The sequence below is a fragment of the Pistacia vera genome, unplaced genomic scaffold (assembly GCF_008641045.1).
Source record: "Pistacia vera cultivar Batoury unplaced genomic scaffold, PisVer_v2 Contig161, whole genome shotgun sequence".
Classification (NCBI taxonomy): Eukaryota; Viridiplantae; Streptophyta; class Magnoliopsida; order Sapindales; family Anacardiaceae; genus Pistacia; species Pistacia vera.
The window spans coordinates 233,976-246,095 of NW_022195695.1; the positions used below are offsets into that span (position 1 = coordinate 233,976).

The 12,120-nt window shown below is 34.8% G+C and overlaps 2 protein-coding genes across 2 annotated transcripts; both read right to left on the reverse strand.

Moving 5' to 3' along the window:
* Positions 1 to 1,931: 1,931 nt before the first annotated feature.
* Positions 1,932 to 6,163, reverse strand: LOC116125238 (mitochondrial inner membrane protease subunit 1). Its single transcript, XM_031410964.1, has 5 exons — positions 6,008 to 6,163; positions 5,695 to 5,916; positions 4,575 to 4,685; positions 3,355 to 3,417; positions 1,932 to 2,234 (listed from the first exon to the last, which is right to left on the reverse strand). The coding sequence occupies exons 1-4, from the start codon at positions 6,116 to 6,118 to the stop codon at positions 3,379 to 3,381; spliced, it is 483 nt and encodes a 160-aa protein (XP_031266824.1). The 5' UTR covers positions 6,119 to 6,163; the 3' UTR covers positions 1,932 to 2,234; positions 3,355 to 3,378.
* A 1,134-nt stretch (positions 6,164 to 7,297) lies between these two features.
* On the reverse strand, positions 7,298 to 11,507 carry LOC116125242 (solanesyl diphosphate synthase 1, chloroplastic-like). The gene is made up of 6 exons (XM_031410969.1): positions 10,917 to 11,507; positions 10,558 to 10,682; positions 9,604 to 9,731; positions 9,417 to 9,520; positions 8,368 to 8,495; positions 7,298 to 8,189 (listed from the first exon to the last, which is right to left on the reverse strand). Exons 1-6 carry the CDS (start codon positions 11,146 to 11,148, stop codon positions 7,641 to 7,643), a joined length of 1,266 nt encoding a protein of 421 aa, XP_031266829.1. The 5' UTR covers positions 11,149 to 11,507; the 3' UTR covers positions 7,298 to 7,640.
* Between the last annotated feature and the right edge of the window lie 613 nt (positions 11,508 to 12,120).

Genomic DNA, 12,120 nt, shown 5'->3' on the forward strand with positions numbered 1-12,120 from the left:
TAAAAGTTAAAACATGAGTAAGAGACATGTAAAACCTTGAGGCTGTCCCAATTATCAACTTTAGGCCGGGTGAAATTGAGTTCCCACAATCTAAAATAAGCAAGAACCCATTTGGATCGGCCGAATAATAACCCAAAATCAAAAACAAAAAGAGTATCTATCATGATAATTCATGTGGAAATGTATAATACCTTTCCTTATAATCGCAAGTAATAGGAGAAAGCTTGCAGAAAAAAGAAAGGAATTACGGGGTTTGTATATGCCGGCAACGGAACCACAGCGGCAATTTTACATAGCTCGCTGAGTTCTCTCAAAGGCAATGAGAAAAACCCTAAACCCACCTTGTTCCTATTTATAGTGAAGTAGGTTTCGAGGAATTGTCCCTTTTGCTCTTCCAAAGTTTAAGAAGGGCGCTAGGGTAAATTAGTAATCTCCACAAAATAGAATAAGAGAAGACGAGCTATTTCCCACCCAAAAATGGCTTATTAACAAATTCATACCCACCCACATTTTAAATACCCTTTCACTACCCACAACACAATTTTTTTAGTAATTTTCGTTGTAAGGAGGGGTAAAATGATCAAAAGTTCATTATTTGTGAGGCCAGTATGGTCAACAAACATTTGGCTAAAATAAAAATTTTAAAATAACCCTCGACATCTCAAATTTCTCACAAGCACCCCTGACCTCCCTTGCGGCCGTCGGATTTCGATGCCGTTGGACATCAAAGCCACCACCACTAGCTTCCCCCACTCATCCCCAACAAAACTCATCCTCCCCCAGCCTCGTCCGCCTCTATTTTGGCCAGATCTGAGCGATTTTCCCTCCCTCGCAATTACTGGAAAAATCCAAATCTAGTCGGATTCCGACGCCATTATACATCATCGCCACCACAGCAGCTTCCCCCACTCATCCCCAGCAAAACCCATCCATCCCCCAGCCTCGTCCGCCTCTATTTTGGCTGGATCTAAGCGATTTTCCCTCCCTTGTGATTGCCGGAAAAATCCAAATCTAGCCCAATTCCGATGTCGTTGGACATCACCGCCACCACCACTAGCTTCCCCCACTCATCGCCAATAAAACCCATCCATCCCCCAACCTCGTTTGCCTCCATTTTGGCCGAATCTAAGCCTTTTCTCTGCGATTTTCCCCTCTTTCATGGCTGTCAGAAAAATCCAGATCTAGCCGGTTTCGGGCGCTATTGGACATCACCACCACCAACACTAGCTTCCCCAATTCATCCCCGACAAAACCCATTCATCCCCTAGCCTCGTCCGCCTCCATTTTGGTAGGATTTGAGCGATTTTCCCTCCCTTCCGGCTACTGGAAAAAGCAAGGTACATTGGGGTTAAAATGTAATTTATTTATGTATTTGTGTCTTGTGTGTCCAAATCTAAATGAAACCAGGGGTTTTTTAGAAAATCATTTTGTTTTCCACCCAAATCAGTAGAAAACCTAATATTTGAGTAGTAAAAAAGTATTTTAAAAGTTTAAGGGTAAAAAAGTCTCAATAGACCATTTTTTGGGTGGGAACATGTTGTTAACTCAAGATAAGACTGTTTAATTCACCATTATAAACATGTCTTAATTGTAAATTATTGTAGATAGAAATCTTAAAAATTAAAAAATTTTAAACAAAGAACAAGGATTTTAACCCAAATCAAACTGGTCTGTATTCCCTTCTGCACAATCTCACATCTCATATCATTCTTTGATCTAATCTGATTCTGTAAGGAAGGAATCCCATGTTTACGAAATTGTTTTGCAGCTTAATTAAAATTTACCAAGAGGTATAGTCTTTTGCGACTCTTACAGTAAAAACAGCAAAGTTTTCAATTACCAACCATATATGACAAAAGAGCTTTGTAAAAACGTTTTGTCATGGATGTATACTTTTTGTTGATTTTAGAAATCAAAAAAAAAAAAAAAAAAAAATGAAAACCATCTCATTGTCACTATTCATCAATCATCAGATGCTTGAAACACAATCTTTGATACAAAGAAAAATGGAGATAAGAAACAATGTTTGGAGTTAAAATTTAAATCATACTACCATCTACATTATTAGACACATCAAAGTTAAAAACTGATATGTAAGGTCAAAGATTGGTGAACCGCCAAAATTTTCAAATAACCTGAGCTTACAATGTACAGCCACTTCTAACATGTATTTACATACATTACTAAGTGTCAGATCCTCGATAATCATTCTTCTATACCCTAAAACACAATTCCTGAAAGTTCAAACAAAAAGTAGAGTTCAAAATAATGTATAGAATCTAACCGAAATCAAATACCAAAGAAAATGCAGCAGATGACAATTAGAGAATAGTAGGTGTCATTTATCTAATAAACTTTGATAAATGTATTTCGAGGAGCCTGACCAAAGATGGGAATAAAGAAATGGATAAAACCAACACCCTCAACAATATGAAAATTACACCTCAAAATTAGTTGAGAAAATCCATAAAAATAGCCTTTGATGTTATCAAGAAGAGAGATGATCTTCCTAACAGTTGTGGTTGTTTGGGATTATGACGGGTGCCCTCTATACAGCTCAGAGACAAATATATGGTGGGGAAGGGAGACAGAAACCAACTTTCAATAATTCAAGATCTTGAAGAATTTGAAATATAGAACTCAGAATTAGATAAATGTCATTTGATATTGCATAAAAGGTTGTGCAGGGCATTTGATCATAGTGAACCCTTAATTACTTGAATTGTTTAAGTCTAATATCATTTTCATAATTAGACCTATTTGAGATTCTGTGTGCCAAACAGATCCTATCTGGGGCAAGAAGGTCTTACATGATCATCTTCTCAAGATTTAAACTGATTTGATCAAAGAAAAGAAGGAAGAAAGAAAGCAAAATAGACTAATAAGATAGGTTGAGAATTCAAAGGGGCAGCCTGGACACAGATCTCATCAAATAGCAAAAAACAGAGGGAAAGAGGAAAAGGTGAAAGCCTTATAGCAATGCTATGCAGAGAAGAGTTCACTAAAAGAACAATCAAATTCTACTAGTTTGCTGTAAATCATCATAATAGTTAAACAAAATGTTGAAACACGTTTATATTTAAACTATTTAAATATATAGGGCTAACTTCAACCACTTTCTGCAAAATCAAATCCCACATGAGTAATAAGTGAGTACTTTAAATTCACAAAATAACTGATCTTGGGGGGGAAATAGACATAGAAATCACAATCACTTTTCAAACACCTGAAATCCATAATATTTGCTAACAAACCATCCAACAAGCTCTAATTTAAAAATTAATCCAACTGATCAAGATTTGGCACACATCAAGAATAATAAAAAAAAAGAAAAGAAAAATCCTGAATATATACCTTCAATTGGGATTATCATCCAGTTCAAGGTCCTAATCGTCCAAAGCTGTCAGGTGGCCATACCTGATGAACAAAGCACATATGATTACATGATCTGAATAAGTTCCAAACTACAGTCCCGATTCATGAATCAAGAAGTTCACTGAGACACAAATTACTCTATACAGATCTATAAAATATGGGAAACGATCAGAAAGGATCGCTTTTGTTCATGCACAATAACCTCTATGTTTATGCAAGTAAAGTCTATATGTTGACACATATATCTACAATTTGTTATTACAAGTCACATTTATCAACATAAAGTCAATCTTTAAATGCTAAATTCTAAAATCATCCATAAACCTGAGATATATATATATATGGAAATGAAACCTTTTAAAGCTCAAATAACTAACCACCAGTAACCTAAGTGCATCTATTCCAGATACAATGTCACAAGGGGATTCTCAACCCTTTAAAATGTTTATTATTCATTGCCAAAGTCTCAATACCCCATTTCGTAAGGCTTTAGTTGACAAAATATATAATCAAAATCCAAAACCAAAATCCTGAACCTAGAAACAAATACTTTAATGCGACTACAAAAGCTCTAAACTCATGAAATAAAAAAAATAAAAAAAACACATCAACCAATTTAATTCAGTCACTAGAACAACAAATTTCTCCCCATCTTGAGTACCACAAGCTTATTGCACAAATTGCATTAATTCTGTGACCAAACAGAACAAATTAATAAAGGTGGTTAAATAGCAAAATGTCAATGAACTCGAGTTCAAAATATTCCTTATCTTCAAGTCAACCCTAACAATTTGGGGCGCTGTTGGTATTATGAACAACTGGTCTTAGTTAATACCAGGTCATAACACAGGTTTTACTAAGTTAACAAGCAGCTGTCTCATTTTATTTTTCTTAAGTTTTGACATAATGAAAACTGCTGATATGACTTTCTTTATTTTCATATTTTGATCTCAAATTATTCCCAGTCCCTAATTCAATACACAGCTTCTACCCTTTCACAATCAAATTATCATCAAACAAATACAAGAAAACATGCATTTTATGTCCTACATCATTATATCACATCATGATTTTTCCCTTCCCAGTACAATATTTCTGAAAAAGTGATGGTAATTCATAACAATTTTGATCTCATAAAACTATGATCCTAATTATGACAAGAAAAAGAAAGCCAACCGAAAAAAATTAGATAAGAGTACCCTGAAAAATGCTTTCCCCTGAATTAGACCATAAGGAACAGGCCCAAAATATCGAGAATCATTGGAGGCATATATGTTATCCCCTTGAATCCAAACATGCCCCTTTGGAACCTGTCCATCAAAATCCGAAAATATAAAACAACTTAATCTATTTAGAAGCAATGAAAATATGACAGAAAAGACAAAGAGTGGGTTGAACTGCAACATCCACAGTGTTAAATTTAATACAGAACATAAAGCCATTATTTACTTAAGAAAGGAGAGAGAGAGAGAGAGAGACGTAGAGAGTAATCAATTATAAGAAAACAAGAGGCTTCCCTAGCTATATAACTTCACATTTTATACGTATTAGATATTGGTATTCAATTACATTAAAGGGTGGGAGCAATAAACTAATACGTTTGCAGGTCCCCCATCACCATAAAACAGAGCAATTTTGTTAACCATGAATAAGAGACAAGAGACTACCCATAGCAACTGGCCAACATACCATTTTATGTCTTAAACCCCCATTCAAGCATCCAGTCTATAACACCCATAGAAATCTTGGTCATTTAGCTACACCCACCCAACCAATCCATCTAACTAGCTTCATTAGTGTAATACACCTAAATTTTATTGATAGATTATTTCAAACCGCTTAATAACCACTTTAGTTGCTTCCTGATAACTTCTCTCTTGATAACCCCATACTAATTCTTGAGCTATGGTAAGAGATAATTTTTAGAGAATTACTAACATGGTTATGGAGCACTTTCGAAATAAATTATCAATAAAAAATAAAGGTATTACATTTTAGTTGGAACTTCAAACCTTTTTAAGAAGTTACACATTAAATAAACATAAGTAGAATTTTAACCTAGTTACTAAGAAGATTACTCTTCCTTTTTTAAACACCTGCCAGATTTTCAACATAACTTCAAGAGCTATCAATCTCAATGATCCATATCCTCTAACTATAAATTCTCTATCTTGTTTACTCTTACTTTGATTAAATTACCTATCTGACATACTTGAATTCAATTTTCTCATTCAAACAGTCATATTTATATATCAGTAAACCATCAATTACGCTTAACATTACTCAGGCATAAAAAATTAAGAAAGAAAATAAACGCACCACGACGGTTCGACATATGTCACCACTCAAAGGATCATAGAACGTGACTCGATCACCTTCAAGACCAAGAATGCGCTTGGTAACGATCTTTAGCGGGTCCGTTGGTGATCGGACGAGCACGATGTCACCTGGACCTACTCGTCCCAAGCGGTAGGACACCTGTTCCGATAATATGACGTCTCCGGTTAAGTTCAACGTCGGGAGCATGCTAGGACCGTACGCCTACACACACCAGATCATATTTAAAAACCAAAAAAAAACAAAGAGTGTTTGAGAAGAAGAGACAACTTAAGTGAAAGAGTGGTGTACGAACGAGTGTAGGGGAGCATAGGTACTTGTCGGTGACATGGAGCAAACAGAGAAATCTGGCCACTGTTGAGATTTGATTTAGGGCTTCTTTAGCTACGGATATCCATTGTCGCATCTCTTTCTTCTTCCTCCAGCTCCGATTTGCGCAGTTTAATTTAAATTTTGAATGAAAACGACCGCGTTTCTGCTTAGAGTGGACGGTTTTACACTGGGCTCATAAACTTTTATAATTAATAGTATGGGCCAAGGCCCGTAACTTCTCTTCTTCTTTTTCCAAAAAGTAAATAAATAAATAAATATATATATATATATATATAATATTAATTGTTTAATTGATTTTATTAAACTCTCCCTAGGTATCAGTAAATAATAATTTTCCCCCTTTATACATCATGAATAATAAATTTACTGTATATTGTTAGTATTAGTTAGGGTTTCACTGTTTAATTGAACTGATTAAGTATAAAATGTATTAGTAAATATCTGAAACATTAACTATAACGGTAAATTGTTACTTCAGGGGAAATTATTCTTTTATGATGCCTTAGGAGGAAATTATAGTGAACTCTTGTAAATTTTAGCGAGTTTATGGATTAATTTCCAACTCACTCCAGCATTTTCATGCCACATGTCGGCTTTATGTGCATTAATCTCATATTTACATCTAATAATTCTTTTTTGATCCTCCATCCTCAACTGCAAATTCTAGTTCAAAACTAGAATCTTCGTTGAACCCCCCGGTCTTTGGAAAATGGAAAACAACGGTCTTTGCCAGTGAAGATTCCCAAAAATAATTGATCCTTGACATGAATATAATCGTACTCGTACACTTATATATAATCTCGCATCTAAAGAAACTTTCAATAAAATCATCAAAAATTTAAAAAAAGAAATTATAATCTTCAAGAGGATACAGGAATTTTGTAGTAAACGCTTAGCATAAGGCTTTCAAAATCAAAATGACTGCCTTGCCTTTAAGTGTTCATTAGATAGTTACTGTTGTTCCATTGTCACATCACAATCCAATTATTCTAATTTATGTTGCCTTGCCTGTATAACAGTAAGCATTAACCCCCCTAACATACTGCAAAAGCTTCTACAAATGGTGATCCTGGATTTTTCGCTTACAAGCCGAACATTTTCAAGCATCAAAACAAGAATTAGCTACTTCGGTCAAATTCTTCCTCGAGTTTAACCAGGTAACTATTCGTCCTCTAAACTTATTTACTAGGGGGGTGTGTGCAGCAGTGTGAGCTCTATCAGTGATGTATTTACATGACAGTATACAGCAGTCTGAGCTAAAACCGTAGCTTGTACTATTATTTGACTAAAAAAAGGTTACAGGAAGAATAACATGACATTATTGATGAGCTCAAAACTTTGCTGTACAACAATGGGAGTAAATTATATCCAAATAAAAAATGTGTGCTTGAACAAACAATATTATGAGCTGGGGTCATAGCTCAATACCTTTTATGATATACAACTGGTTATAAGCAGCTTGTCTTCGGGTAACCCACTAAGGTTCGACAAGAGTGCATGTCATACTAGTAGAGATTTTAGTTATTTTCCTTGTAAGCAACTCGTCGAGGATGGTTTTCAATTAGGAAGTAGCTTGTACTACGAAATACTTTTAACTAAACGATTCGTTCAAGATTAAACAACACCATTTCCTCAAGGCCTGATCGAAAGGCACTTCGAGGCAGATTTTGGAGATTCTGGATTGCAAGATCGGCCTTCTCTTTTGCTAATTCTTGTGCTCTCTCAATGCCTCCGCAAGTCTTTACCAATTCAATGGCTTCTTCAAGGGAACCTGTCTCACAGAATTCGGATTCAATAATCTCTCTCAATTTTGGCACTTTCTCTAGAGCAAAAATTACCGGTGCAGTCAGGTTCCCTTTTGCCAGATCACTGCCAGCTGGCTTCCCCAGCTGCTCTGCCGACTGAGTGAAATCCAATATGTCATCAACTACTTGGAAGGACAGACCAAGATTTTTACCGTATTCATACATTTGATTTGTCACACTACTATCAACCCCACTAAAAACAGCAGCTCCCTTGGTACTAGCAGCAATTAAGGAGGCTGTTTTATAGTAGCTCTTGAGTAGATATTCTTCAAGTTCAACGTCACAGTCAAACAAGCTAGACGCTTGCTTTATTTCACCACTTGCAAAATCTTTAATAACCTGTCACAATACTTAGGTTGATAAGCATGAAACTAATTCAACAAAAATATCACAAAGTGCACCTACTTTATGGCGCCCCAAAATGTAATTTGAGAATTGACAGGCTTTATAAAACACAGAACCATCAAAAAGTGGATACTGAACTTTTTGGACAAAAAGTGATGGAGTGTCAGGATACCTGACTAATGAGCTTAATCACTTCAAGATTTTCAAGATTTGCGAGGTACCACGAAGACTGAGCAAACATGAAGTCCCCAGCCAGTACCGCTACTCTTGTGCCATATATTTGGTGAACAGTTTCCTTCCCTGCATATAAAGAGCAATTAGTCCAAATTATGTGAAGAGATAAAAGTTTGAATGTAAGGGGAGAAACCATAACATGTCAGAGATACAAAATGTGGTAGCACAACTGACATGAAATATACTGGTTTACAACGGTAGACCAAGTATCACTGATAAAGCCGAAGTCACAAGGAAAGAGAAGGGATTTATCATGGACTATACCATCAATTGATTACATTTACAAATTTCAGAATACAATACACATAAACAATCGATTTTAAGTACCCAGAAGGATTATTACAGCAAGTATGTCCCCAAGATCTTGACATGATCTTTTTTCTTTTTTTAATATCTGAAAATGCCTCAAATGTTTGCTAAGTTCATCGAGTTCTATATTTAGAACTACATCCAGATTCTACAATCTTCATAGCTCAGGAACTGGTAGAATAGTATCCCAAGTATGTGACCCCAGTGGGATTTTAATCCTAAACCTCTTAGTTGAAACCGAGGACTTTTACCACTTAGCCCAACCCTAGGGGTTAATATGATTCATGTGATTTATTTCACACTGCTCCTTTGCCATCCTTCAAAATAACGCTAAAATTAGGAGCAAAGCCCAAAATTAGGTTATAGAAGCTAACACATTGGTTTCTACAGACAAAATTAATCACTAATCATTAAAGTGTTCATATGGCCTAAAAGAGAACACCAAACGTTGCAGATGAAAATTTGTTAACTTGTAACAAATTAGATACATAGGAAATCTATGTTAATCAAACTTCAAGGTACCGATACTTGACAAATATATTAGGTGCATTTGGACACTCCAAAATGCAACAAGCTGCAGATATCTGTTAGGTTTTTGCTTATTAGGAGTATAAAGACTGGAACAGCAGAAAAAGGCATCTATAACATTTTTATAAAAGATCTTGATGTAACACATACCTCTTCTCATGTCACTTTCATCTAATACATCATCATGTATTAAGCTTGCAGTATGGATCATCTCAATGATCTCGGCTAATCGACGATGCTCTGTAGTAAGATCACTGAAAGAAAGCAGTACACAATGAATCTCCGATTTGTTTTACAGAATTTCATGAGTTAACAAACAGTTCTGAATATTGCTTACTTCAATCCAACCATTTCTGCTGTTGCTCTTGACACCAGGAACACCAAAGCTGGTCTCATTCGCTTACCACCAGCACCAAAGATCTGCTCAGCTGCAGACATAAGAACTGGGTTTTCTGCACCAACAATCTAACAAAGCATCATCATCAGATATACAATTTACAATTCAATAAGAAAATAAAAATATACTCAGCTTCAAGTATAAATGGTGCACTAGTCGTGCAATTGCAAATGGATTATCATAAATATAACCACAGGAACATAAAAATGAGCTACATAATAAAACACAAAGGGTTAAACAGGTATCAAGGGCCACTCTTACTTTCATCAACATATGTTCAATAAATTGCAAAACACATGAGACCTTTACTCAATCAGAAGCAAAATATTACGCTTAGTCAGCTATGAGACACCATCATTAAGTAATAGCAGCTGCACTTGCTAAACTAACTAACCTAAAGTAGCGTCTAAGAAAAATATATCAAAGAGAACGACAGAAATGAATACAACATGAAGAAATCAATGGACCAGACCCAGAGTCTTATCTGAAGAGACAATACAACTAAGAACAACTCCATATTATATGCAATATTAATGTTAGTATCAAGAAATTAATTTGGTGCAGTAAAAACCTCTACCACAATGGCTATTACCCCAAATTCCAGCAGAAGTTAACAGCATTCAATTGAATAAGAGACCTTTCTTCTATTTTATTCAAACTGAATTTCATCTTTCATATAAGAGCAAACTGTAATTGAGCTCAGCAGGCACCAGTCAATATTCACAAAAAACAGAAGTAAAACACTAGCTTCAGCTTTAAATTGTTTTAAACAAAAACCTTCTCCATAGCATTAAAGCATACTTAATAACAATACATAACATCACTCCAAAAGTAAAAGATAAGTAGCTTTCTCACACTAGACAATATCAAAAACATTTTCAAAGAAACACTCACCGATTGGAGATTTTGATTGAGAGTCCGGAGGTCATCAGCAACCACTTCAAATACGTTTGACAGTGAAACTGGACTTCTTGCCTCTTTCTTCAAATCCAGAACTGGTGGCGGACCTTGACTAACCCCTGTATTAATTCCACAAGTAAACCAAATTCAATAACTTGCCATCATAACAACAACAAAAACAATTAAACTTTATTAAAACAAATTGAAACTATCTTATACTAATACAAACACGGCCATTACCAAGCTATTAAAACAACAAACACCAATACAACGGCAATAAGGAAGACAACATATTGGATAAAACCAATTAGTAAATCAACTAAAAACAACACTTAGCCATCAAAAAACACTACCATTAAGCAAAGTTTCAGGTGTTTTAGTGGAATAAACCCGGCACCGAGCAAGGTTTTGCTTGCAAAAGACCAATCTTTTAGCACCAAAATGTCTACTACTTCTCCTAGAAACACTCTTTGCATAACTTCTAACCCAAGACCTATCAATGGAGGCATTAGAAGAACACCCACAAGCCACCAAATCAAGCACACTTCTTCCAAAATCAAGATTGCTGCATGTCATTGACATCATTCTCAACAAACAATTCCCAGAAAGCCAATGAACAAAAAAGCCACCAAATTTCAAGAACCCAGGTAGAAAATCAAGCTGAAACTCCCATTAACAATAAAAACAACACCAAATCACCAACTGGGTAGTGAACAAAACATGAAAAAGAATAAAAAAAAAAGTCCGAATAAGGGATTTGCGTGTTAAGTTTTACTCTTCATAATGAACTCAAATGGGGTATTAATATTGAGTGGTAGAATGAAACCCACATAGGACATAAAAACATGTGTTATTATCAGTAGAGAGAGGTGAGTTGAGACTTGGGTTTTGTCAGGGGTTGGACAAGAGATTTTGTGCTGTTCACTTGTTTCTTTAAATGTATGTAAGAAAGGACATGAATGAACAGACCTTATCTGTGAGTCAATATCAAATCCGTTCCATGCCAAATTGTTTAGCTGGTGGTCAAAATTGAAGGACGTAATGTTAAAGTCTCAACCTTTATTTATTTATTTATTTATATAACTGGTTTTAGTTTTTGTGTTTATTTTTCAGCCATTCACTGTTTGGTCGATCCTTGGAATATCTTATTTTGCTTTCTGTGTGATGCGCTTAATGGTTCTAAAATTATGGTTTAATTTCTTTTAAAAAATTTAAAAAATCTGATGAATTTCAAGAAATTTCAGAAAAGGATTGTTCATCAAATTTAAAAGGGGTTCATGATTATTCTTAAAATGTGGGATTTGTATAATTAGATTAATCGTTGAAGAATGATAACATTTTGCTCCTTGCATCATAAGCATCTTTATCATGTTATTAAAATGAACTTTAGAAATTTATATAAATTATATATATTATCTAATCTTGTTGATGTAAGAAAATCATATTAATAAAGTCTATTTTTATAATTGTTAAGAAGAGAAACAAAATTATTTTGAATTTAAGAAATTAAAAAACAGAAAGAGACATCAAAACAAGATATAAATGGGTGAGTATGAA